This window comes from Brienomyrus brachyistius, chromosome 19 (assembly GCF_023856365.1).
Source record: "Brienomyrus brachyistius isolate T26 chromosome 19, BBRACH_0.4, whole genome shotgun sequence".
Classification (NCBI taxonomy): domain Eukaryota; kingdom Metazoa; phylum Chordata; class Actinopteri; order Osteoglossiformes; family Mormyridae; genus Brienomyrus; species Brienomyrus brachyistius.
The window spans coordinates 11,096,351-11,124,162 of NC_064551.1; the positions used below are offsets into that span (position 1 = coordinate 11,096,351).

The following is a 27,812-nucleotide window of genomic DNA, read 5'->3' on the forward strand; positions in this document are numbered from 1 at the left end:
CCCCCCCCCCCCCCCCCCCTGCAAGCCCAGATGGGATTAAGTGACTTCAGAAAATGGATGGATGGATGAGTGACTTATATCTATGAATCCTGGTGCCACAGGAACTCAGCGCAGAATACAGCTTCTCTGCCTGAAGGTGCAGGTTTGTAATGCACTTGCAGTGGGTGTATGGTTCATTCTGGCAAGTTCTAATGGAGTAAAATAAGTTCCTGCTTGCCAGGGAGATACTTTTGATTTAAAAAAAAAAAAACTCTCAGGAAAGGATGTGTTTAGAATTTTGCTCGGCAGTTGCTGTGCAAGTATTTCAGTGGACCAGCAGGATAGAGGGTGGAAAAATCCAGGAAGCTGGGAGCAATTTAGTAGTTTGAGGCTCATGGCACAAGTGTGACTTTACGCCAGCAATGATTTTCTTGTAATTTTTGCAGGTGAGAGAAATGCATGCAGCAAGTGGAGCGTAGCAATCGAACAAGCGCTACTGCAGACTGACTGTGCCAGTTCGATAGCACCAGTTACGGTACAGCTACTTCACCTGCTGTAAGGCAGTGCTGCCAGTCCGCCTGATTCTCTGCTAGCTTCCTGTCTCGCCAGCATGCCTCCCAATCCGTACGTGCCTCGCTGCACGCCCTCTCCGCCGCATTTCATCTGACAGCGCAGTGCTTTGGCGCGAGTTCCCATGCAGTGCGCTGACACGGCGGCAATCTGTCACTGCATCGTCTTCTGTGATCCAGCACAATTTGTTAATATGTACTGGCTGGGGGAAATGCGTACAGGCTGAACCGCCTCACATCTGCTGCCCTTGCCTGTCCCGGGGGAGGGGGGCTAAATTATTCAGCACATGGGACTGTGTCAGTAGGATTCTGCCATGTGTAACTAAAGTGTGAAATTCTCGATTGATCTCTTGGCATATTTAGCCTAAGAGACCACTACCAACCTGCAGAGAATCCTGGGTAATAGTTTTCGGCACTTAAGACCACTGTCATTCATTATTAATTGTTAGCTCAATCATTATGTTAAATAAATATCATTTGTATTATGAAATACGAAATACAGATGTAAATATGAATAAAATCTTGAATTTTTACAGGAGTTTCCTAAAATCTTGTATTTGAATTTGATTCAAATTTTGCTCTAATGACACATAATAATGATAGAAAGAATTGTAATTATTAGCTAATTATTATAGTTGAACTTAATTTGCTTGGCGAATATGCTCGGTAACCACACGCTCTTTCAGTATGTCAAGGTTTCCCAGCAGGAGAGCTTACAGGATGGAGAACGTTTGATGGGTTTCAAACCATAACTATCAGCTGACGGCGCTGTCACAACCACTCCCATGACCCTGACCAGCACTGATGCACTTCACCCACAAGGCAGAGGCAGACATGCTGGGAATGCGACTGAGAAGCAGCAATGAAGAGGTCACCATCTCACCAGAAAATCGATTTGTTCCCAACTGAACCAGAAAGTCAATATTTACGAAGAAGCCTGTTATCCAAAGGATGCTTCCAACACAGCAAAGATCCGTGTGATAATCAAATGCCCTGTCAGGGTAAGAGAAGCTATATTGAATCGTTCCTCTGTGAATTGCTTCCCCTCCTGGATACAGTCGATATTAAAACCCCCAAAACCATAAGCTTTTCAAATTGTTCAGTCTCCGTTTTCCAGAACCAGGGGATAACATGCTCCTGCTGATCGAGTCAGAGGTACAGTTTAACTGTGATGCAAAAGTGGAATTAGGACTTAATGATATTATGGACAGGAATCCATTAAGCTGACATCATCCACTCAGTTGGCTGAATATAATTTTCAGTGCTGGACGAAGGACTCGTTTACAACAGCAAGTAGGAGTCGTAGGATGTGTCCGCACCCATGGTAGCAACACAAAGCTTGAGAGCAGTTAGCATACGTAGCTTTACTATCAATAGATTAACATTTAGTTTAGCACATCATATGCCAGGTATCGCAAATCGCCTATGGCTGCAAGGCAGGGAACAACAGGATGTATGGGGTGCCTTCCCATGGCAGGGCTCCCTCACACCAATGGACAATTAACCTCCAATTAATCTCAGTATGTTTCTGCTCCGAGAGGTGTGACGCAACAGCGCTAACTATCACACCACTATGCCGCCCCTAACATATAATTAACTATTACATAATTCAAACTGTTAGATTATCTATTCTCCCATTTTGTATTTTGAGCACATGGGGTTCAAGGGATTCACAGGTTTTAATGCCACGTGTCCCACACAAGAACACAGCAGACAGTGGGCATTAAGTGCAAACGTAAACGTTGTGCAGCACCAAAACAGAAGGTGAGATGAAGCGGCGGGTGAGTGCAGCAGTAGTCAGATTATGTAACAATGTCGCAGTATCAGTAAACAGAAAGAATGAAAAGTGCCTGTGCAGGATGACTAGAGTCTGTCAAGATGTCAGTGATCTGCTTTTCCGAGGCAGTGTGTGGTGTGAATGGGCTAAGCTGCTGAGGATGCCGTGCCTGTGATGTCCGGTGCTGCTTTCACTGCTTCCTGCAGAGCTTGCGGTCCTGAGCTGAGTAGCTGTCGTACCAGGGTATTATGCAGCCTGGGAGCATGGACTCCACAGCACACCTGTAGAAATTTGTGAGGACTGCAGGTGCCAAGATTCCTTAGATGCCTGAGATGCCGGTTGGCCTTCTTGACAGCAGCAGTGTCTTGTGGCCATTACTGATGCTGTCTACAGCTTCCCCTACAATCACAATGGGAATGTGAACCACTTTCTCCATCCTGCAGTCAACAACCGGCTCCTTGCTCTGGCTGACATTCAGAGAGATGTTGTTTTCCTGTCAACGGTCCGCCAGGATCCTCACCTCTTCCCTGTAGACCATGTCGTAGGTGTTAATGATGGTGTCCAAAGTGAACATGATAATGAAGTTGGAACTGTGTATGGAAACACGACTGAGAGTGTGCAGCACACAACCACGCGGAGGGTTGGTGCTGAGGACCAGTTCCAGGGTTCCAGGTTCAAGAGCTACCTACAGCTTTTACAGTTTAAAATCCACAAATAATAGCCCAGCTTAATAGTTTCCCTTGTCCAGAGTGGTGTAGAATATAAGGGATATGGCATCGTCAATGGACATCCTGTGGTGGCAGGCAAGCTGAAGAAGATGCAGACTGTCCAGGATGATGTCTGTAATGTGTTCCAGCACCAGCCAATAAAAGCACTTCACTGCAACGGGAGGAAGTGCCACTGGGTGGTAGTCATTAGTGCAGTTCACTTGAGTTTGGGACAGGATAATGGTGGTTTTTTCAAAGAAGGTGGGGCCTGCTGAGATACCCAGAGAGAGATTAAAATGTCACTGAAAACAGTTGCTGATTGGTTGCTGTAGGTTTTAAAAACACAGACTGAAACTCTGTCTGGTCCAGCTGCCTTGCAGATGTTGACTTGTTTGAAAGACCCCATCACCTCATCCACAGAGACAATCCTCAGAGACTGAAATCATGCAGTGCTGCAAGAGGTCGCTCTGGGGGATCTTTCGTAGCAAGCTCAAACTGGCCATAATAAGCATCAGCATCTGGGAGGGACATTCTGGCGGCTGTAACTGGTTGTGACTGGGGTTTGTAAGCTTTGAGTGTCTGATTACCTTGCCACACCCAGCGTGCCTGGCAGGTACTGCTGAACTAGAGTTCCAGTTTGTTTCATGCCTTTGACTGTTTGCTGTAGTTCTTACTCGCACTCTTTGCATGTCAGTTTGTCACTCATAGGCTTTGAGGGACTCGGAAAATGCGTGGTCTGATTTTAGGTACTCAGTCATTTGTTCACTTCCTGATGAAGTCTGCGACAGCAGTGCTTGTTAAATGAACAAGAGAGCAAGTCTGGATTTGCTTTCAGAAACCACCCTTGAAGAAGTGAGGGCCAAAGACTTTTGGAAAGGTAAAGGAAACAAGAATTTGTGCAATGCGCTCTGTACCATTAGCTTAGAGATCAATACGGGGGTGATATCACCATGAAACAGACAAAGGATGATGTCAGACTTAATAGGTCCTGCCTTGCTTATACCTGAAGATGCCTTCAGGCTACACTGTGTTTGTAATGGACATTTTATTAGCACTAGCTAATTGAGTATTCGGCTTAGTATCACTGCAAGCACAAAGGCCATATGAGATCGTTTGGATGTGAGTCTTAAACTACTGAAATCACTCTAGCAGATCTGAACTGCACTGTTTTTATACATCGTTAATGTCACAGAATTAGATGCTGCGAGAAATTCAGATAGCGATACCGCACAGAGCTAAGGAAACCAGCCAGAATCCCGTGAACTGATTTTCAATTGGCTGGAGATGACATCATTAGAGGGTGGCTCTCAGCGATGAGACATATCTTCTTTCTCTTTCTTTCCCATCTTCTGGTAGGTAAGCGTGTCAGGCGGCATATTTGTGTCCTTGATATCATCCACGGTACCAGTAAAGGGCTCATGTTGTGTGTGAGTCAGTGGCATGTGTGCAGAAAAGGTGGGAGACAATGACAATGAAAGCAGACACCACCCCTTTTAAGCATCCCCCCCACAAATGCTTGAATTCTCCATCTGCTCTCCATCCCTTGTTAACCCCCCCTCCCTCCCAGATCTCCCTCCTTCCCAGATCCCCCTCCTCTGCGCCCCCACCAATCCTCCGTGCCCTGCTGCTCTGAAGGCGTGGGAGGCATTCTGCACTCATCCGTCTCTGGCCGGCTGGATGACCTCACCGGCACTGGGCAAGCGGCTCTCTGTGTGTCATGAGTGTAAAGCTTCCAGTTTCCTCTCTACTGTGCATCCCATGTGCTGCACTGAGATGCAATGATAACACCAGTCTGTGACATATAATACTAAGCACTAACATCTGAAACATAATGGTAAGTTCTGCACTCTGGAAAGTAAAGCTAAGCATTTGCTAACTGCTAGGACATGTACCGTAAGCTCTCTGTTATAATGTTAACTGCTATACTCTAAAGTCTCTGACATAATGCTAACTGCTATACTCTAATGTCTCTGACATAATGCTAACTGTTGTACTATAAAGTTTCTGACATAATGCTAACTGCTATACTGTAAAGTCTCTGACATAATGATGACTTGTACTATAAGGTCTCTGACATAATGCTAACTGCTATACTCTAAGGTCTCTGGCATAATGCTAACTGCTGTACTCTAAGGTCTCTAACATAATGTTAAATATTATACTCTAAGGCCTCTGACATAATGCTAGGTGCTGTACTCTAAGGTCTCTGACATAATGTTAAATGCTGTACTGTAAGGTCTCTGAAATAATGCTAACTGCTGTACTCTAAGGTCTCTAACATAATGCTAACTGCTGTATTCAAAAGTCTCTGAGATAATCCTCGCTGCTGTACTCTAAGGTCTCCAACATAATGCTAATTGCTATACTCTAAGGTCTCTGACATAATGCTAACTGCTATACTCTAAGTTCTCTGAAATAATGCTAACTGCTGTACTCTAAGTTCTCTGACATAATGCTAACGCTGTACTCTAAGGTCTCTGACATAATGCTAACTGCTGTATTCAAAAGTCTCTGACATAATGCTAACTGCTATACTCTAAGGCCGCTGACATAATGCTAACTGCTATACTCTAAGGCCGCTGACATAATGTTAAATGCTGTACTCTAAGGTCTCTGAAATAATGCTAACTGCTGTACTCTAACGTCTCTGACATAATGCTAACTGCTGTATTCAAAAGTCTCTGAGATAATCCTCGCTGCTGTATTCTAAGGTCTCTGACATAATGCTAGGTGCTATACTCTAAGGTCTCTGACATAATGCTAACTGCTATACTCTAAGTTCTCTGACATAATGCTAACTGCTGTACTCTAAGGTCTCTAACATAATGCTAAGTGCTGTACTCTAAGGTCTCTGACATAATGCTAACTGCTATACTCTAAGGTCTCTGACATAATGCTAACTGCTATACTCTAAGGCCTCTGACATAATGCTAACTGCTATACTCTAAGGCCTCTGACATAATGCTAACTGCTGTACTCTAAGGTCTCTAACATAATGCTAACTGCTGTACTCTAAGGTCTCTGACATAATGCTAACTGCTATACTCTAAGTTCTCTGACATAATGCTAACTGCTGTACTCTAAGGTCTCTAACATAATGCTAAGTGCTATACTCTAAGGTCTCTGACATAATGTTAACTGCTATACTCTAAGTTCTCTGACATAATGCTAACTGCTGTACTCTAAGGTCTCTAACATAATGCTAACTGCTATACTCTAAGTTCTCTGACATAATGCTAACTGCTGTACTCTAAGGCCTCTGACATAATGCTAACTGCTGTACTCTGAGGTCTCTGACATAATGCTAACTGCTGTACTCTAAGGTCTCTGACATAATGCTAATTGCTGTATTCAAAAGTCTCTGAGATAATCTTCGCTGCTGTACTCTAAGGCCGCTGACATAATGCTAACTGCTGTACTCTAAGGTCTCTGACATAATGCTAACTGCTGTACTCTAAGGTCTCTGACATAGTGCTAACTGCTGTACTCTAAGTCCTCTGACATAATGCTAACTGCTGTACTCTAAGGTCTCTGACATAATGCTAACTGCTGTACTCTAAGGTCTCTGACATAATGCTAACTGCTGTACTCTAAGTCCTCTGACATAATGCTAACTGCTGTACTCTAAGGCCGCTGACATAATGCTAACTGCTGTACTCTAAGGCCGCTGACATAATGCTAACTGCTGTACTCTAAGGTCTCTGACATAATGCTAACTGCTATACTCTAAGGTCTCTAACATAATGCTAAGTGCTATACTCTAAGGTCTCTGACATAATGCTAACTGCTATACTCTAAGTTCTCTGACATAATGCTAACTGCTGTACTCTAAGGTCTCTAACATAATGCTAACTGCTATACTCTAAGGTCTCTGACATAATGGTAACTGCTTTACTCTAAGGTCTCTGACATAATGCTAAGTTCTGTACTCTTAGGCGTAATCTCTGCACATAATGCTAAGCGCTCATTTCTGACAAATACTCATCACAACACTTTCAGCCCTATCTGATCTACCAAAGATGTGATTATAATATAGGAATGCTAATTCTAGGTGGGGGGGGGGGGGGTAGTTTACACTCGTTTTATAATGTGTACCTCCCCCATTTATTGCATACTCACACATTTTCACGTTGCATATGTACTGTACATCCTTGCTATTTACATCTTGAGCAAGAATTCAAAGGGTAAGTAGAAGGGATAACCCCCAGTTACCGTCCAGGGTTCCTGTGTCCTTCATACCCGTCATTAGGTGGTCAGTAAGCATATCTTGCAGTAGTGCATATGTTCCTGGGTGATTTAAAATTTCCACATGCCTTGTCTCCAAACATACGTCTGACATATATTTACTCATTCATCTGTCAAACCCAGGCACATCCCTCAAACACCTACACTGAACGGGCTACACCCATAGGTTTGAGCCTTGACACTTCCCTGGGACGTGATCTAGAAGAAAAGGCAGAATCAATGTCATTTCGCCAGCAGCTTCATGTCTGGCCTGGGCACTTAATGATTAAACCACTGTGGACAGGTGGTACCAGTAACCATGGTTACTTACATCTTTCAGAAAGTCAGTTAAGCAGTGTGTGCTCTGAGGTCCGTTGAAGAAGGACATACACATTGTTTTCTTAAACCATAATCTCATGCATATAAAAAATATGTATGCATAATAAGATAACAAAAATTAGAAAGTTCAGTAATATCACGATTCAACCAGAATCATTTTGTGTACGTTAGGAATTAATGAATGAATGAATGCTTTTATTGTCACTATACACATGTATAATGAGATTAAGAGCACATGGCACACACACACACAAACACACAAATATAGTTTGTGAATCTCATTTATTTTTATTATTTTAAGTTTAATCCAGTAAGCATATATGAATTGTGAGAGCATTAAAAGCCTACTGTTCGGGACATATGCAGTAGGGTGGAGTATATGCTAAATACATTGAAGCAGGGGAGATGCATTGTTGTGGCAATTAGCATGACATGAACAATACATTCACATTTTGTTTTAATTTGTAACAGTAATATATTTCTGGATGATCAAAATGAAAAAAAAATCCATAAAAAAGTTATTGCTTTGGCTGTCGACTTGCTGTTAAAGACTGGATCCAGATTGCAGATTTGCTGGACGTTGTTATGACGGTATGTGTATAACAAAGTCATACAAGCTGAAGACACTGGCAGAGAACCAGGAGAACAGATGGGCAGCTGTAAAGGACTATTCAGAGGCTGTACAGGCATGCAGTCTAATCACCCAGCTATCAACCATTTCACATTTATATGGATCTGAAGGGACAAACTGGTTGTGAAAAACATGTATCATAATCTTACAAACACCCCTCTAATAAATTTGATGACTTTTACACGCTCGCACAAACCATACTCTTATCTCAGTACATTGTTTTTTAAGCATTGCATACCTTATATTTTGCACTGTATAACTTTAATATCTATATTTGTTATTTTATGAAAAAAATACACTGTGCAGTAATACTTCAGATGGTGCATTTGTGCGGCCATTTTATGTAACCCTAGATATGAACATGTAGGTTGCTATTGCTAATGTACAAACCTTTTCTCATTCTCTTAAATAACCCTGCGGAGGACAAGAAAGGGTTAACAGGCAAATCCCTTTCAACTCATTTTGTAAAGGGTGGCTGCCGGCCCATCAGGAGTCGGCATCCTCCTCGTCCAATGGCAGGACTCGGGGATGATGTCATGCAGTGGGACTGGTGGCGGTGCTGATGCTGGGTAGCTCTGTATCCGAGCAGCAAGAGACAGAGAACGAGAGCAAAAGCGAGGAGCTGAGGACTGTCACCTAGGAGGGGGTAAGTCAGCATCTATACGCAAAGACTGGGAGGGGAAGCAGCATTATTCTCCCATGATATTAATAAATAATTTATTCTAACTGATATATCAGAGAGGGAGATTTGATAGCAATTCCATGCATTCTTGCAAAACAGCATCTTTCCTACAGCTTGCGATAGCCATAGATATTGCATTCTAGAAGAGGTTAAACGGCAGGCAAGTTACTTTTAAGACACTTTGCAGGTAATGCATACTTAATGCATTCCAGTATTATGGCAGTGTATGTATTCTATAACTGGGGTGGGTGACATTTCTGTACAAGGTGAGACGGCGTACTTCCTGCACAAAAAAACATTACTACATTGCGTTGCGCATAACTGGATCTCCAAAGGCGAACACAGCATGTGATCCTTGTCTGTGAAGGACGTTCGGCGTTAGACGACGTGTTGGTAAACAGGGCCAGGCCATTTGGCTAGTAGGTTATGACAGAGCCGTTAATGCTGAAAAATCCTAATGCAGAGATTCCATGAAACAATCCCTGTCGCCAAGGAATGAATTAGTTGCTTCCGTTCGGCTGACAGGAAACAAATGAAGGGCTGGCCTTGCAGGATGTCTGTATTGATCTGAGCCTTGGGTGGCTCCGTGGAAGGTGTGGCGGGGGGGTGTCGATGCTTGCTTGCCATGGTTCTCCCCTGGGGCTCCGTACAGCACAAAGAGGCTAGAGAGCGATGAGGGTCTCGTCGCAGTGTCACGATTTGCCATCAGATGTCCCTGCGATCCGTGAGGTGCCGTTTGGTCAAGCTTGGAGGTCCTAAACGTCCTTAACGTCCTACAGGATGTTGAGTGACACATCACTTTGGGCACCATATACATTTTGAGCCAAATGGCATAATATTAAGCAAAAGCTGATGACCTCTGGGCTCTTAGGTCTAAAACATAGTTTTAGGTTAACAGTGATAATGGAGAAGAGCTTTGTAATTTATGTGGGAGAATTACCTGACATTTTTATTGCAAACTACCGTCCCCCAGACTCGTGTTTTTCATGTTTTGTGAAAATTCGCCACCTTTCCAACGCGCAATTCAATAGTGGCTTTCGAGCACATGTCAAGCTGTGATCCCAATCACGGCGTCCTGCCAGGACATGACATTAAGTCAGAGGCAGACGGGGGTGTGCACATGCAAGAGTTAGGGTTAGTTCCCCTGAATAAAAAAATCTGTTGGCTAAAGGGCCACAGGGAACAGGCAAATCCCCTTTTCCAGTTGTCATTAGCCAGTTACATTCGTTTGGTAGATGTAATTTGTTTACCGTTGATTCTGAACAATGCTACTGTGCCTGAATACATCATATGAATGGGAATATACTGTGGTGGACATTTCAATGAGACAGAGCATTATTTTTCCAGTAATGAAATGACAAAATCTGTCCAGAGAGTGAAGAAAAAGAATCACTCTATAATGAAGCTGCAGTAATATGCACATTTATGGATTTATACATATCTGAAGGCCATAATTTGAAGACAAGTCTGACCGGTTTTTGTCTGTGCTTGAAGCATTTGTGTGGAGAAAAATCAGTGGGCAGTAAGATGCCAGGGGGGTAGGTGGGGGGGTCGGGGTTGGAGTGGGCTGGTGCTGGGTGGGGGGATTAGCATGACGGCAGGGACAGGACGTGTGTTGCTCCTTTCTTTGCTCCTAAATTATTCAAAATAAATCAGTTAGACCCAGATGGTCTCACAGCTGATGCACAGTAAAATCCTAGTTTTTGTAAGAAATAATTCCAAGACTGAGGAAATAATGAACGAATTATTTATATATTAATTTTAATCAATCGTGTTCTTTTTCTGGTGTTTAGTCCAATTTCACCAGTACTTAAAAAGCCCTGTATTAGTGCATAGGGACATCATACACTATCTCCACGCGGTTGGGTGTATATCGGGGGGTATGTGGGGAAAGAGACTCCTCCTGTTTAGGTTTCCTAACAGGCTGTGAAGAAGGGTGTAGATCAGGGTGTAGGGCTGCTTGCATTGAGACAAATGCAGGGGGACCATTTGTACCCAATGGCGTTCCAGCAGCATATGCATTCACTGCAGCTCAGATTTATCACAATGTATCCCTGTCATGCGAGCCTTTACTCATTTAAGCCATATACATCAAAATATAAAATATAATAAAAGCTGACAGCATTGACCCTTTTCAGAAATGTATCCTTGCATTACGCAGGGCCACATTTTCCTCAAGATTATTGCTGTCACATCATAATCTGAGATCTGGGACAATGGAAAAAATGGGACAATGTGTCTTACTGTCTCTCTGCATGATTAGATGAAAGGGAATGTTGGAATAATTACATGTTTGCAAGCTTGCCACCATATGCCTGCAACGTAAGTCTGAGGGGGGGCGGCTAAGAGATAGTCATAAATCAGAGCCAAAGGGCGCCAATTTGTCGTTTTGCATCCTCCGTAAGTTTCCTGAATTTAACTGTGAGGAAGTTTGATTGGAAGAGCCTGGGGAATGGGGTGCACATTTTACTCTAAATCTACACCAGCTCATGACCTCAGTCTCAGCAGAGACAAAGAGTCTGAATCTCATTTTCACCGTCACACCCCAGAAATCAATATTCTGAAATAAACGCTGATACTGTCCTGAGGGGACAGTGAATAACATTCATTAATGCACCTGAACACCTTTCCTGTGAACTTGTTGCATCCTGCATTGTGTTAGTTAGACAGTAAGGTGGAGACCTATGGTGAATGTACCCCCCGCCCCGCCCTCCCCGCTAAGCATCACCACTGATTGCATGGTACTGTTAACTCAGACGACACAAATAAGTTCTCCAGTTTCCGCAACATCTTCTGCAGTGAAAATTATTATAAGTGTAAAACTGTGGCACTATATAGACTCAAAGCAACTATCAAGTTGATTGCATCAGCATTTGTCTTTGGACACAAGTAATTAATGTCAGAGGTAACTGACCCATTTGCAAATCAAATGACACACCATTACCACCAAATTTATCAGGTCCATTTAAAGTATTGTTCTTGTTTGGTTTAAAACATTTTTGTGACCCGTCGCCACAAAATGAGTCTGAAGTCGCACTGGTAGAACTGCACCCATAAGACTCATTTTGTGGTGATGGGTCACATTTGATCTCTAAGTCCACCCATTCTGTATAAATTGCTGGTTATTCTAATATGTCATATTTATTATTATTGTTATTAATATTATTATTGTTCTTCTTATTGTTTTGCTGCTGTAGTCGTTGTTGTTAATAATAATAATTTATATTTAAATTGTGTAAATTCCTAGTTACAGACTCATCTGATCATAGCAAACCTTTCTGAATTCCTCCTTCCCTTCAGGTCCAAACTTGCAGCTCTTCCTGACGTCAGATGTTTAGTGTGAGTGCCAGAATGACCCTTGCAGGTAGGCAGAGGACATAGGAAAAGTGATATTAATTACCCGCATCACAGAGAAAATGGTCCTTAATGCTTAAATCACCATCATTACTTTTACGCCGTCGTTCTAGTTCTGCATACTTACTCATTCCTATTTTTCACTTGCAAAAAGCATGCTGCTAAACAGATGCATGACTTCCCATAGCCTACAGAGAGAAGATGAGGGAGCTTCCCCTGGTGTCCATCCTGTGCTCCTGTCTGCGTCCCGACGTCCTGGAAAAACCCTCATATAAAGCCGAAGGTAAGAATTAGCAGGAAAAAAAACACAACAGGTCATTCGATGTGGATTTCATGGGTAATGTTGTGGGGTTTCCTCTGGGTCCTCAAATTCTCTTCCCCTCCCCCAATCCAAGAACATGCTGAGGCTGATTGGAGTTACCAAATCGTGTGAGGGTGCCCGGGTGATGGGGTTGTGCACCATCCTTTTCCCTGCCTTGCTCCCATAGCCACAGGGATAGGCTCCAAACCCCCCCCCTCAACCCTGTATAGAACAAGCAGTTACAGAAAATGGATGGATGGATTTGTTTAATTAAACTAGCCTCTAATGCCTCCTACTGGTCAGTGTCCATATACCCTCAGAAGTTGATTTGAAGATCACACATATACCTACTTCTAGATGCTGTGGACCTCAGCTGGTGCGTAATCAAAGACGTGGAGGTCATCGAGCTAAACAAGCGGGCGTCCGGACAGGCCTTTGAAGTCATCCTCAAGCCCCCGTCCTTCGACGGTGTGCCAGAGTTTAATACCTCCATGCCCCATCGCAGGGACCCCTCCCTGGAGGAGATCCAGAAGAAGCTGGAGGCAGCAGAGGAGAGACGAAAGGTGAGGAGTGAGGGAAATGAGCAGAAAAAAATCTTCCTATCATAAGATATCAATTCTGTTTTTTTAGCTATAGAGTCTGCTTTCCACAAAACGATTGTTTCTGATAGTTGGGAATGAGACAATTGACACTAAAAGATTCAAAAGAGGCTTTCTCAAATGGGCTTCAAATGTGAAATGTGTACATTTTCTTAGCCACTATATCACAAATACCCTTTGGACATTACAATACATTCATGTCTACATGCGTGTTGTGTATCATTTGGCCTGATGAGGTAGATTTTTACATTGATCTTAGGTGGGCAGAGTGTGGCTCTGAGGCTAGAGATCTGTACAGGCAATCGAAAGGTTATTGGTTTGAATCCTATGAATTCCAGCAGAGATCCTACTCTGTCGGTCCTTTGAGCTAAGCCCTTAACCTGCAATGGCTTCATCCAGGGTATGAGGCTAATCTACATCCAGCCCTGCAAGCAGGTTCTCCAACTTACAAAGAAAATTTGGGGGTCGGTGGGAGGACTGGCACACCAGACACTGAAAAAAAACTCACGCTATTCCATTTGGATGAGTGTGGTGCTGAGGTATCGGCTGTTGCACTTGGGTCTCATCCCTGACGTGGTTTGTCATGTGGTGGGTGTGGCAACACATAATGATTGCATGTCCCTTACTTCCTCCTCCTTGGATGATGATATAACCTCAGGGATCAGCTCAGTGTCCAGCATCTCTGAATCCTCTTTTTTGGACTCACCTTCTGCTTGTTTTCTGTAATGAAGGCCTTTCTTCTGATGAAATAAAAAATTGCAAATGTACAGCTATTGGATTAAGACAGACAGCTACCGATTTAATAATATTCTCATATGAACTCTGATCACATGAGGTAATTCCAAAAAAAGTTTAATAAATGTACTTACAATGATGTTTATTGCTACCTTGAAACTTCTTGGAAGTTATTTGCTGGTTAGCTGGAAGTAATTTAATATATCATTATATATAATATATTTTATGTAAGAAGTGAAGGAGAATTTGCAAAATAATTTCCCCTGTGCGACACAGGGCAATTCTAATCCTACATGCAAATTGCTCGATTTTATATGCAGACAACAATCGGCAGAATTTGATTTCTTTTGACCTTGAATTTCTGTCTCCCTCTAGTGTCAGGAGGCAGAATTGCTGAAGCACCTAGCGGAAAAGAGGGAGCATGAACGTGAGGTGATCCAAAAAGCCGTTGAGGAGAACAACAACTTCATCAAGATGGCCAAGGAAAAACTGGAGCAAAAGATGGAGGCCAACAAGGAGAACCGGGAGGCCCTTCTGGCAGCTATGCTGGAACGCCTGCAAGAAAAGGTACCCCTGCGTCCCCACGCAGTACTCGAGAGTCTCTTTATGTCTCTCCCCATTGTTCCTTTCCTATTATCCTTTACTTCTCATTTATCTTCAGTGGTTGCATTTCTCCACCATTTCATTCAGGACAAGCATGCGGAGGAGGTGAGGAAAAACAAGGAGCTGAAGGAGGAAGCCTGCCGGTAGACGGTGGATGAGACAGACCTTGTTTCGCTAGCTCAGGAAAGGGAAAGATGAAGAAAACGAAAGACCGACATGAAACAAAAAAAATTAAATAATATCCCCAGGAGTTAGCAGGATATGGTTTTTTTGACAAAGTATTAAATATACTCTTGAGCGTGGTGAAAACAAAACATTGTCCAGGAAGGTCCCGTCTGGATGGCAATGCAAGGTGCACTGGGGGGGGGGGGGGTTGTCATGACGGTTTCCACCGCAGCTGAAGGGTGAATTTCTAGGTCGCTCTCCTGAGTTTGGTTTCTCAATGTCATCATGACGTGGACAGAGAGAGGTGATCTATCATCCATTGCTGTTTACTAGCTGACTTTGAAAGCGGCATTTTCCAGCACATATTTATTAATCCCCAAACAGGTTTCAGTCATTATGCACTCTCACCCCCGCCCCCTCCCCGCCAGGTAATGACCAGTGTGATGTACTTTAATTGTGCACACTGTACCCTAATGTGGCTGATTATCCATTCATAACGGCAGTCAGTTAATGAGACAAACTTGTATTAACTATGATAAACCAAGTTGATTACAATACACCCTTTAAGATGTATAATAGTCAATATAACACATTCGGACTGGCTTAAATTTTAGAAATCTTTATTGATCAGTATAATCTCAGTCCAATGTAACGTTCTCAAGCAGGTGTCAAATTTTTTTCAGCTATGCGACTTTATTCGCGCACCTATGTAAATAGAAAAGGCTACGATTAAAAAAAACAGCAAAGAATATGTAGAGTTAGCCAAACTAAATAGGAACTGATGTGACTATAGACTGTTCATTGATTCTCCAGAGCCTGATAGGTATGTCATGTTTGTAAAGAGAAGACCGACTCTGTAATTGGTGTGAGGTAGACGGAGTAGGTCGGTACAGGGATCAGGTTAATTAGGACGTTTCAGGCACAACTGAAAAGCACAGAGCCGTTAACACACAGACAAAGCTAGGACCAGTTGGAAAGGCTCGACCCACTGTTAACTGGTATGGTTAACTGGTATGGTCAGCCGGTATGGTCAAGCTGAGAGACTATCCAGCCTCTATGACAATCCGCAGTGCACTTTGTTTTGGCATGTTGTCGTCCCCTCCGTTTGTCTTCTGTGATTGATGGATGTTTCCCAGAAATGATGGAAGGAAGGAATGTTGGTACTTTGAAGTAAAAAAACAAATGATTGTGACAATACTTTCTGGGAAGTCATGGAACCTCTGCTTACTACTTGTGCGCGTAATGTTTGAGGCTAAACCGTTTCTCTTTGGCATGGTCAGTAAACGCTTTTCTTGACAATTCCAGTTGGTCCTTGCAGTTTTGTTTACCATTATTACATTATTATTATTGCACATTTACAGATGCAGAACAGAACCAACCTAACAACTAGAAAATATATTTATATTATGGATGTAACGATACACTGAACTCACGATCTGATACAATTTACGATACGATTTTCTCACAATTTATATATATATATATATATATATATATATATCCATCCATCCATCCCTTTTCCAAACCGCTTATCCTACTGGGTCATGCAGTATGTGTATATATATATATATATATATATATATATATATATATATATATATATATATGATATATATATGATAATGAGGAACAAAAGAAGAAATGAAAAATGCAAATGCAATCGTCAAATATATTTTATAGCTACAGCCTTAATATTGCTTGGCTGAAAGTAACTTCCCTTGCAGTACAGCTACTAAAATAGTCAAAATAACATGCCAGTATGCCAAAGTTATAAACAGAGTTATTAGAGTTTCGAGTGTGAAGGAGTGTTTCTTGAGTAAAATGAGTAAAATCTGTACTGCATGGTTGTTTAATTCTCATCATTTGCAAAAATGCTGCAAAGGACTCCTACTCTGCAGCCTTTTGAAAAAAGCAGGTGAAAGATCACAGCCTGCATACATGGTTTAGTACTAATATTTTGCTTATCTGTATCTAGGCCATTCAGTTGCATTGAAGGCTCATTGCTTAAATACTGCATTTTTATTGATCCAATTCCAATCCCTCTGTGGCTTCCTGCTTTGCACATGAGGGTTAAATGTACAATTTCCAATATATCAACACATCTTCTAAGCCAAGTCAGAGAGGTACATGTCCTACATTAACAGTTTACGTCTAGTGCTGCTTTCATACGTAAAATAGGAAAATGCATTTTATTGAAACCATAAGCCTGGATTCAGGTCAGGCCTGGTCTTGACAGGTAAAGAAATGATTTTCAGGGACAGGTTGAATCGATCATCATTCCAAAGGCAGTGGAGCGAATCTGACGCAGAGCCAGGCAAGGATTTTAAAGGGCGGCCATTGGGCTCTAGCTGAAATGCTTCCCCTCCCACTATTTGCTGAGGTTGGCGAACACCACCAACGCCAAGAATACTTCACTAACATATATCCTGACCGGGAGGAAGGTTTCCTCAACACAACCAATATTAAGAATGACATAATAAGATTTTTTTCTTTGCTTTTCAAACAAAGAGTAAATATTGATGTATTACACTCGAATTATTCACTTTTATGAAACTGCTGAGTCGACGGTCTCTTTGTTTCTGATGCTTAGCTGCATAAAATGAAATATATGGATACAAAAGCAAAATTCAGCCACCTCACACTATCAGTGCAAAGATTTTTATTTATATTAAATCTAAATACTCAATAAATACAACAGAAATAGTTACTGATAATAAATATGCTTGTAATGGAATGAATACTTACAACGGTGTACATGACAATAAATTAAATGAATATAAATTAAATTAATTTTCAAAAGTTTAAATAAATAAAATTTCTGCACAGCGCCTTCACTGCCTTATAAGGGCTTGCGGCGGATTAATCTTGAGACAGGACAACTGGGCGGACGCAGGTACAGCCCACGCTGATTATCTTTTTTTCCATCTTGAGGACAATGCGGCTCTTCTGGTACACTCTCCTCAGGACCATGATCTGGCGAAGGATGGGCTTGGAGATGAAGTTCATGTCCTCCTCTCCGTTGACATCCAGACAGCCTTCTTTCAGGCAATTAGCTTGGGGAATGACTTCAGGAATCAGGTCGACATCCCTGATGTAGCTGCAGAGGACAAAAGAGGACGAGCGGCATTCCTGTTAATACGTTATAAGGTCACCAGAGTTAAACATTATTATCCATAACCTGGGCTGACAAAAAAAAAATCAGCAACATTTTTAATCTACTTCACAGATACATTTTGACTTAGAGTATGTTTTGTTAGTATAGTTTTGGATATGCTTACCAATATTGTGGTGAATTAAAAATAGAAATAAAGGGGAAATAATTAATTAATTGAATTAGGTACTGAACAAGTAATTTGCACATTGACATGAGTAATTGGGCACAGAAATTTTTCAAGAAGGAACACTGAGAGCCCTCACTGTAATACTTTGCACTGTTCTATTTCCCAATACAGTATTACTTATTATAAATACACATTTGCGTGATAGATTATTAATTATTAATATTTTATGCTGTAGGAAGGGCACCAGTGCTGCTCTTCACAGATGCTGAATACACAGGGTTTCGTTACGCCGCATGGATACTCTTGTACTGGAGTTCATTGCAACACCCCCACCTGTAATTCCACGGTGATATGGAATTCAGCGATGGGTCGTATAGCACTGCCTGGGGGGTCGTGGTGTCTGTGTCATACACCAGCTTCACACAGTCCATCACCCTCCTTGGCACCCTGTCCAACACGGCCCCGGTCTTTTGATCTTTGCTCCGTGATGAGCTTTCCTGCTTCCTGGCCCTTCGCCGCACCTTGTCATCGGCTCCATCCACCCCCAACACAAGCAGCAGGATCCCAAACATAAAGAAAGCTTTCAAAATCTAAACAAAAAACAACAAAAGAGATTAAGATTTCATGTCTGGTCAACATTTGTGACCGATACTAATTACCAGAAGCTGAGATTTCAGGTCACAGTCACAGAGTACTAAACTGGTTGGTTGAAACAAAATCTTGATCTTGATTTGTACTCTCTAGACCTGAAATCTCCACCTCTGGTAACTACTTTGGCAAAATAGACTACAAACTTTATCCATGTTTAACTATGCAGCAAGTCAAGCTTTCACTAAACATTTTACAGAAACACAAACACCAGAGTTGAGTGGAATTTCTTTGCATGATTAACAAGTGCTCAATGTTTTTTAGTGCATTTGTATTTAGAATTAATTGTGCTGACAATTAATTGCCTGTTTTGAAATGTATTTGAAGTACAATTTTTTAAATTTATGTGACAGTTAATTTCTATATTATATTCTATTTTTGGCAGTTTTATTTTTTTACAACATTTGTAGTCTTTTCTGATGTATGAGATTTTCTACATTTGCGTGTTACTCACTTAACATTTACTAAAAATACACTCAGTATTCTTTGCTAACAAATATATTTCTAGTATGTTCACCATTTGAGTACCTTTATTAGCAAGAAAATGTCATATCAAAGTAACCTCTAGGAGTTGTAACAGCAGAGAAAATTCAAGGCTTTCTGGACATTAAATACTGCAGTGTTTAACTAGTTCATTTCAAGTTAAAGGACAACCTATAGTTTGACTATGCCATCACCACACAACCAGTTAATAGGATGCCAGACATGTACTCAACGTTCCAATGATTAACAAGAATAAAAAAATTCCTGTTTATGAAATAAATGGAAAAATGGTAAAAATATGTGGCATGCAAAAACATTTGACTGGTAATTCACATATTAATTAAGTAGCCAGTATGACGCAAAACTGTCTCGAGAGTATAGAACAGCAAAGAACAGTGAAAGGATCTTTTGATAAATTCAACAACATACCTGTTCAAGAATTTGTTCGATATCTGAAATTTATGCACCCCCAGCAGAAATGTTTCTCCCTCTAAAACCCAGTATCCAAAGGCAAGCTTACAGTTTGTAAAATAAATAGGCCCCAGTCTTACAACATCTATGTAACATACGCTTCTACCAATATCGACCTATACTGTACATATGAGCCAGCATAGCACTTAAAGAGTAGTGTTGCTGCTTTGATTAATTTCTCAAGTACTGCGTTTTGCTTTCATTTTTTACTGAAAGAATTTCTTTATCTTTTTTTTTCGTCTCGCACTTTTATCTATGTACAGCAATTTACAAATATGCCATACAAACAAACTTGCCTTTCCTTTCCTCACTTTGATGATTCACTCAAAGAAACCTGAGTTTGCTGGTTCGAGGAGACTTTTTTTTTACTTCAAAGAGATTTAATTGAAGACCCACACGTCTGACAGATGTCACACCTTGAGTAATACTATCAAACACATCAGATAAAAGAATATCAAAAGATCTGCTGCCAGACTGGGCAGAAACAGGGACTCACCGTTGAGTGTTGGGTGCCGTGCGCGGGAGCCATTCTCGCTGACCTCTTCAGGTGTCTCTGCCTGTAAGCCGAATGTCTTGCGAAGAGATCCCCCGCAGGTTTATATAGCTGCTGATTGGTATTTCCAGAGGTGCATGCGTTTCCGACCCTTGATGATGCAACAGGTAGAAGAATGCTAGATGCAATAGATCTTTTAGCATTTTTTGAGCTTTGTTTATAGGCAAAATAACCAGGAATAAGTTACAGACTACCATATTTTACATTTGATGATGACATACACTTCAGAGCAATTTTGTCTGAAAAATATTTTTAAAAATCAAAAGTATCAAAAGTAAGAATTAATGTTTTATTTTACGAAAACAGTAGCTGGCACTAGGGAACTGACAGTTGGTTGTTTGAGGGATCTGTTCCAGTGTCTGGGAGGTTGTAGGTTCAAATCCCAGATCCAGGCAAGTAGTCAGATCACTGTTGGGCTCTTGGGCCCTGAATCTGCTCCAGGCACGCTAGATGCTAGTTGATCCTTGCTATGATCCTAAAACTTGCTCTTACTCTTATATACATGTATCTTTGTCACTCATGGACAGCAATATAAAATGTATAAAAACTACCGAGTTTCTCATCAAGGATGAATAAAATACAACTATTGTGTTATATTTAGTTGAGATTAACAGTTCTTGGCAATATCATTGCCACCTCTGCACTTTTTGCATATTATGGGATTCAGTGGTTTCAGATGGATGGATGGATGGATGGATGGATGGATGGAAGAGGTGTTGGTGGGGCCAAGAGGAAAATGAAAATGTACCAACTTTGTATCATCAGAATGCTTTAATAATATGTAAAGTAATTTAGCAAAGAAATGCTTTTTCCAACTTAAGTGTAGTGATTTTCACAGGAAAAAGGTTCTTGTAGGTGTCTGTGAGCTTCCAGTACCTGTCTGCTGGAAGTGTCTCCTGCTTTTCAGTTGCAGTTTGTTCCAGCTCTTGAATCTTTGCAGGATTCCTTTTCCCGGTGGCAGATTTCAACTCTTTCTAAACGATTTTCACTCAGATTGACATCAGGACTCTTTTCTGTACACTTTGAAACAGTTTTTTTTTTTTTTTTTTTCACAAACAGTAACATTTTAATTAAAATTACGTGCCAAGGTCTTTGGAGATGCCCTCAGGATGCTTAGTAAATATAGCATTTCCGATGCTCTATAGTTTTATCATTGTGAAAAAGGAAAAGGGACTTAATGTGGCCCTTTTAAGCACTAAAGTCAGCACTCATTGGGCAATTCAAGCCCTAAAAATTTATCACAGGTCAAACTGATTTCACTGTAATGACAGACTAATTCACTGCACTGTTCTTATGTAATGTGAATACATCAAGGCGTGCCAACGCAACACACAAACTGGGAACCCCATGGACGTATGTGTTACTTGATTCTGTAATTGGAACTTTAAAGGCGGGACAGTCCCAGGTTCGAATGACAGCCCCTGTTATTGCATCACGGGGCAACCAGAAGCCGGAATCACGTTCCGCAGTGGCAAAAGTGAGGTGCGGTTGCATTTTGCACGCATAGATGCCCGTTCGGAATTGCTTCCAGATTGAGCTTTCTGTCTGCTATACTCCCCACTCATTAACGTGTAAGTTAGTGGTGTGTCTGATTTGACTTTCATGTGTGCTGGCAGGGGGGTCATATCCCCCTGTTACTGATTCTAGCATTTCCGCTTCTATGTTAACACAGAATGGCTTAGTGTGATTGGAAGAGTTGGAGTTGATATCAGGATAATGGGTCTGCGTTTTCTGCTCGAGCTTCAGCGCTTTCTCTTCAGGTAGATGCTCTTAAGCCCACTGTAGCAGTAGACCTTGTTTAGTATGATCCTTCTCCATCTGCTAAGATTGTGTTGCTGTACCTCCTTTAGCTAACTTCTATGCCCTCTTAGGCTTTTGTTGATTCTTATTATTTTGATCTGAGAACGGCATTAAGCTTAATCTATTTCCAGTCATCTAGTAACCAGCTATCACTAATTTCGTTTATCACCTCTAGTCAAAGATCTTCCCGTTCTTTTGCCACAGAGACGGGTTATATGCTAATATGCTGTTTTGGAGTAGCCACTTAGTTTCGGGAAGTCAGACTGCAGGTCTTTTTGCCTGATCATTCTGACTAGATCATAATGCAAAAGGTACGAGGGTTGATCTCTGCTTTTTTGTCCTTTGGTCGACTGTTTGGGTTGATCTCTGACTGTTTCATATCTCTTTCAGTTTTCCCTTGTAGTACTTCTTCTATTGCTCAATGTTATTCCTTTTCTGTCGCACATTCTTGGGAGGCAGAATAGTTTAGTTTACCTTCTTTTGGATTTATTTACAGTGATGTATTTGCGTGCACTTAGGCGGGTGTTGTGCCTAGCTCTATGGCGACCCGACTTGCACGGGTATCGTCTTAGTGTAAGTGAGGTGCTTAGGGTTTCTTAGCTACGCTCTGGTTGTTCCAAGTACACCTTCCGGTACACTTACCGTGTTACAACTTGTCTCTACTGGAATAACCATTTGTTATATCATTTAGTTTTGGGGCTGGGTAACGGGTAACTGGGTGAGTGACAGGTCGCACCCCAAGGTCGGCTTCAAAATGAGTGGCTAAACATGAATCAGTCTTTGACCTAATTTTACATGAGAAAAAATATCAAGATTTAAAGCTAATTTTTATACTGTATTTGCATATTTATTGCCCCAAACTTAAATTTTGCTGTGAATCTACACTAATATCTTCAAAGGTGGAAAAATTCTACATGCAATTTCACAATAATTGCAAGCAACACCTATTAAATGTCAGTGGAATCTTGAAACCACCAGATTCATTATTATAAGATGCAAAAACAGCATGTGTTTGATCTGTGATTTCCACACCAGAACAGGATGTGCTAGTGGAACAAGGCAATGACACATTATAAAGAAAAACTGAACAGCTCATTTTTCTTTTCAAGAAAACCAGACTTTATAATTGCACCTTCATATGCAGTCATAATGCTGTCACTCCTTACTTGAGGGGATATGAATAATGTAGTAGTACATGCTTACTCAGTGTATTAATTAAGAATGTCAGTTCATGTATTCCATTTAGGTACTACATTAGTTAACTGCTTGAGGAGGCAAAATTTACTTTACTCATTTACTACTCAAGGCCGAATCATGGACTAATATAGGTTTCCCTGTGAAATACATGAACTGTCATGATTGATTTATAATGAATGAACATGCGATCAGTACTTAACACTTACTTATTAATTAATGTATTAGGTAAGCATGTACTACAACATTACTTGAGGGGATGAATAAAGTATTACCTGTTAAATTCAAATTCAATTCAAATTCAAAAAACTTTATTAGTCCCCGAGGGGCAATTTCAAAGGCACAGAGGAGCAGCGCACACACATATCAGATGTAACATTTGACACAACAGATGAACTATGCATTCATAGAAGAATCATAAGCAGCATGCAGTTATACCTTTACATCCTAACATTCTTTAACAGCTTTATTATACACTATATGGACAAAAGTATTGGGTCATACCATAATCATTGAATTCAGGTGTTTCATTCAGACCCATTGCCACAGTGTATAAAATCAAGCACCTAGCCATGCAGTCAGGTTTACAAATATTTGTGAGAGAATGGGTCTTTCTGAAGAGCTCAGTGTTTCCAAACATAATACTGTAATAGGATGCCACCTCTGCAAAAAGCCAGTTCGTGCAATTTCATCCCTGCCAGATTTTCCATGGTCAGCTATAAGCGGCATTATTGCAAAGTGGAAGCGTAAAAGTTACAAATGCCGTTTGCTCAACAACTGCAGAGTTCCAAACTTCTGCTGGCATTAGCCACAGCATAAACACTGCGCACCAGGAGCTTCATGGAACTGGCCATTCAGTTCATTTATGAAAGCCTCACATCACTAAGCATAATGCCAAATGTCTTGATGGAGTGGTAGAAAGCAAGCCACCACTGGACTCTGCAGCAGTGGAAACGTGTTCTGTGCAGTGACAAATTACACTTCTCTGTCTGGCAGTCCAGTGGATGAGTCTGGGTCTGGCAGATGCCAGGTGAATGTACCCTGCCTGATTGCACTGCCCCTTAGTTCCAGTGAAGGGAACTCTCAATGCTTCAGCATACCAAGACATTTTGGACAATTCTAACGTTGTGGGAAGGTCCTTTTCTGTTTCAGCACGACTGTGCCCCAGTGCACCAAGCAAGGTCCAAAAAGACATGGTTGGGGGAGTATGCTGTGGAAAAACTTGACTGGCCTGCCTTGACTGGCCTGCTCATAACAGAAACTGGTGGGTTTTTTTGAGTGTGTCACCCCGGTCTTTGTCTATTTCTTCGTTTTTTATCTCGGGTTTGTATGGTGTTTTTTTTGTGGATAGGGGTTGAGGGTCGATGTAGCTTAATATAGCTCAGTTTGATCTCCTTGAGTTCACCCAGTGCCCCACACAGGAACAGCTTCATTGCTGCAGGAAGGGTGACTCGTTAGCTATTGCAGGCTCTTCCAACGTCACGATTCCCGCTGATGCCTCCAATCGGGTTATTAGGCGGTTCCTGCAAGATGAGTCGCACAAGGAATCCTGCCAGAGCCAGGTGATCTCTCGGGTGTCGCCTACGACAGCGAAGGCCAGAGTATTGGTCATGTATAAATAGCAGGGATCCCACCCACAGAGGATATCCTCCTTACGATTCGGCTTAGGAAGCTGGAACTGGAGATTAAGAGGCAGGAATACCAAGCCCAACTCCTATGGGTAAGGGCTTTAGAAATGGAGGGAGATGCAGAAGCTGGCCTGCAAAAGGTGAGTGTGAGCCAGCTGCAGCCCATACCTCGCCCCTAGTCGGTCCTCGTCTCGCTAGCCCACCGCACGATGCATCTCAGCCAAGCCCTCAGCCTCGTTTAGTTCTGCCTGTCTCTCTTGAAAGAGAGAATTTGGCATTCGATGTTAGTCGCCATATTGGACTAGTTGAATGAGGTTGATGTCTATTTTCCCATTTTTTAGTGCATTTTGAAAACCTTGGATTAGCCTAAGCACCTTTGGTCACTCTTGCTGCAGTGCAAACATGTGGAAAAGGCTCAGTCTGCTCCACTCTTGCATTAGAACAGATTCTTAATTATGAGATTGTGAAGGGTTATGGACTTATGAATTAGTGTCTGAAGGCCACCAGCAAAATACCTGGAAGTTAAAGAAATACCAATTCATATATATACAAATTGATTTGATTGATTGATTTGGTCTGTGTTGATTTGAAATCTGTGGCTGCACGCATGTGTTACGTTGAGCGTAATATCAAGGGAGAGAAATATTCAGTCGGCTTCCGATTTTTCCACAGCACATTTGTACGAGAGCTATGGGAGCTTCTCAGGGATATGCTGGTTGAGTAGGTGAAGAAATTGATTGATTGATTGATAGTACTTTATTGATCCCACAGTGGGGAAATTGCGTGTTAACGCAATGGTGTTAACTCAAATGGTGAGTGGTGGTTCCGGTTAGAGAACACAGAGAGTGCAGCGGACTTGTGAATATTTTAATAACGGAAAGCAGATTGATAGCTGGTAAACAAGGTTACCATTATGATCTGTTACATGGGCAGCTGTGATTAGTCTGCTGAATATAACTGGCTGTGGTCTACAACGGAAACAGATGTAATCAGTAAATTATCACAATGTTACAGTTGGCATCTGCAATTCAGTGGATACTCGGATCGTTACATTGCAACATTCATTATAATGCAAACTCATTATAATACAGACTCAGATCACAATATATTAAGTCAGATTAATAATATTAATGTCAGTTAGTTAGATAAATCTGTCACCTACTAAATATATATGGCACGGTACATTAACAGGCAACTCCGGAAACTTAACTCGCATTAACATAACACGATTGCGTGTTAATGATTGGATCTCTGGTTTACTCTAAATTAACAATTTTTAAGTTCTATTATAAAATACAAACCAGGACTTAACATATAAGTTACTTACCCATCAAGTCAATCACACACAGCAACAGATAAAGGGTGTAACAGACCTTTTAAGATCCTGCAGGAACAGTGGCTGTCCCCAGACCACATCCCCTAACCAGGAGTGTGCTGAGTTATGTGAGCACAGTGCGCGATTGCCTTGGTGTGGCTAGGGAGCTGCTCAAGCATCCTTTAAGCTCGACTCAGGAAGAAATGAAGGCTTGTTATAATAGGGCTGCAAGGGAAAGAACTTTCCAGGAGGGAGATTGTGTTCTTGTCCTTCTGCCCCTGTTTGGCTCATCCCCTCAGGCCTGGTTTTCGGGACTCTACAGGGTACAGGAGAAAGTGAGCCCCACAGATTATATCATAAAAACCCCAGACCACAGGCAGAAAACCCGCATATGCCATGTGTGTGTGCTCAAACTGTGTATTAACCACTCGGATTCAGTTCCTCCATCCACCCGTTCTGCTCCCCGCTGTTGTTGTTAGTTACACGTTTTTGTGAATAGAGCAGGTTTTTACTTACTTACAAAAGGCTTTTTTGGTTCTCAATTTAGAAAAATGTGAGTTTGATCATGGCACCGTTACATACTTTGGAAAACTAGTGGGTCACAGTAAAGTTAAGGCTCTGGATGCTAAGCTCCAAGCTATTTCCTCCTTCCTGATTCCACATGTGAGACATGACCTTAGATGGTTTTTCGGAATGGCAGGTTACTAACGTTGTTTCTGCCAGAATTTGTCTGACGTTGCATTGCCCGTAATTCACTTCTTCTGTAAGAATGCTGCCTTTGTTTAGTCACCCGATTGTCAGTCTGCCGTCGATTCAGTTAAGTCCCATCTGACTAGTTCCCCTGTGTTAGCTACTCCTAACTTACTAAGCCCTATACGTTGGAAGTAGATGCCAGTGGTACGGGCACGGGTACTGTCCTCCTCCAGGAAGGTAATGATGGCTTCGTCCACCCTGTCTGCTATAATTCAAAAAAGTTTGTCAAGCACTAATTAGCTTACAGCACCATTGAAAAGGAGGCCCTTGCTCTTTTAGTTGTCATTCAACATTTCAAGGCTTACTTGGGAGACAGTCTCAACCCTAACACGGTCTATACGGATTACAATTCCCTCATGTTCTTACAACTAATATTCAATTCCAACCTGCACCTCATGCACTGGTCATCGATCGTTCAAGTATTCAATCTGCAAGTGGTCCAGAAGGTAGGACCAACAACCTTGTGGCGAACGTGCTCTCGCGAGCCGAATTTATGCTATCCTTTATTTTTGCTCTGTATGTTTTGTGCATCTGTACTGTGCTTATGAACACCATGGGAGTTCACACTTGTATGCGGTATATGAGTCATAAATTCTGTTTCAGTTCTCCATGCCGTTTGTTGCATGATTGTCCCACCTTGCTCACTGTTGTTGGTCTGCCTCCCACAACTCCGCCCACATCTGCTACGCCATAATGCTCATCATCCCCAGAGATGAGAAGAACGCTGGATACCCGTGACAATAGCTCTTCGCTCCGCTTTTGCTCTGTTCTGTTTCCTTTTGCTCTTTGATTGTGTTATGGTGTATGATTTTGGTTTGATTATGGTTTTCGATTCCTGTCCAGTCCTTGCTACCTTCACTGACCTCTGTATTGTCATTCTGACGTTTGATTTTATTTCCTGAATTATTTCTTCGCTCGCCCCTCAGACACTGTCGCTTGGTTTGTATATAGGTTTGGCATGTGTGATTGTATCAGTGTGTAGGGAGTGATGGCCACATTGTTTTCGAGTGTTTTTTTTATA

At 41.7% G+C, this 27,812-nt stretch overlaps 2 protein-coding genes across 19 annotated transcripts; one reads left to right on the forward strand and one right to left on the reverse strand.

Moving 5' to 3' along the window:
• Window positions 1-6: 6 nt before the first annotated feature.
• stmn4 (stathmin-like 4) lies at window positions 7-15,966 on the forward strand. 18 transcript variants are annotated; one of them, XM_048986007.1, is made up of 12 exons: window positions 7-136; window positions 426-1,549; window positions 4,600-5,268; window positions 5,303-5,404; window positions 5,778-5,913; window positions 5,982-6,117; window positions 6,798-8,872; window positions 12,209-12,272; window positions 12,450-12,545; window positions 12,921-13,126; window positions 14,273-14,464; window positions 14,588-15,966. In XM_048986007.1, the coding sequence occupies exons 8-12, from the start codon at window positions 12,239-12,241 to the stop codon at window positions 14,645-14,647; spliced, it is 588 nt and encodes a 195-aa protein (XP_048841964.1). In that variant the 5' UTR covers window positions 7-136; window positions 426-1,549; window positions 4,600-5,268; window positions 5,303-5,404; window positions 5,778-5,913; window positions 5,982-6,117; window positions 6,798-8,872; window positions 12,209-12,238; the 3' UTR covers window positions 14,648-15,966. The 18 variants fall into 18 exon arrangements, with proteins under 18 accessions (XP_048841964.1, XP_048841959.1, XP_048841963.1 ...); XM_048986002.1 differs by having other exon boundaries at window positions 4,600-5,370; window positions 5,744-5,913; XM_048986006.1 differs by having other exon boundaries at window positions 4,600-5,370; window positions 5,744-5,913; window positions 5,982-6,049; window positions 6,900-8,872.
• Window positions 15,967-17,393: 1,427 nt separating this feature from the next.
• il17a/f3 (interleukin 17a/f3) lies at window positions 17,394-20,224 on the reverse strand. The gene is made up of 3 exons (XM_048985684.1): window positions 20,045-20,224; window positions 18,280-18,536; window positions 17,394-17,762 (listed from the first exon to the last, which is right to left on the reverse strand). Exons 1-3 carry the CDS (start codon window positions 20,075-20,077, stop codon window positions 17,525-17,527), a joined length of 528 nt encoding a protein of 175 aa, XP_048841641.1. The 5' UTR covers window positions 20,078-20,224; the 3' UTR covers window positions 17,394-17,524.
• Window positions 20,225-27,812: the final 7,588 nt, after the last annotated feature.

What these genes read in the sequence shown, in the direction of transcription:
- stmn4 (XM_048986012.1), top strand. Translation starts at nt 12,239, where the DNA reads ATGTTTAGTGTGAGTGCCAGAATGACCCTTGCAG. An exon ending in ACCCTCATATAAAGCCGAAG is followed by an intron (nt 12,546 to 12,920) that starts GTAAGAATTAGC and finishes ACCTACTTCTAG; the next exon opens with ATGCTGTGGACCTCAGCTGG. An exon ending in CAGCAGAGGAGAGACGAAAG is followed by an intron (nt 13,127 to 14,272) that starts GTGAGGAGTGAG and finishes GTCTCCCTCTAG; the next exon opens with TGTCAGGAGGCAGAATTGCT.
- il17a/f3 (XM_048985684.1), bottom strand. Translation starts at nt 20,077, where the DNA reads ATGGCTCCCGCGCACGGCACCCAACACTCAACG. An exon ending in ACGGCACCCAACACTCAACG is followed by an intron (nt 18,537 to 20,044) that starts GTGAGTCCCTGT and finishes TTTTTTGTTTAG; the next exon opens with ATTTTGAAAGCTTTCTTTAT. An exon ending in ATATCACCGTGGAATTACAG is followed by an intron (nt 17,763 to 18,279) that starts GTGGGGGTGTTG and finishes TGTCCTCTGCAG; the next exon opens with CTACATCAGGGATGTCGACC.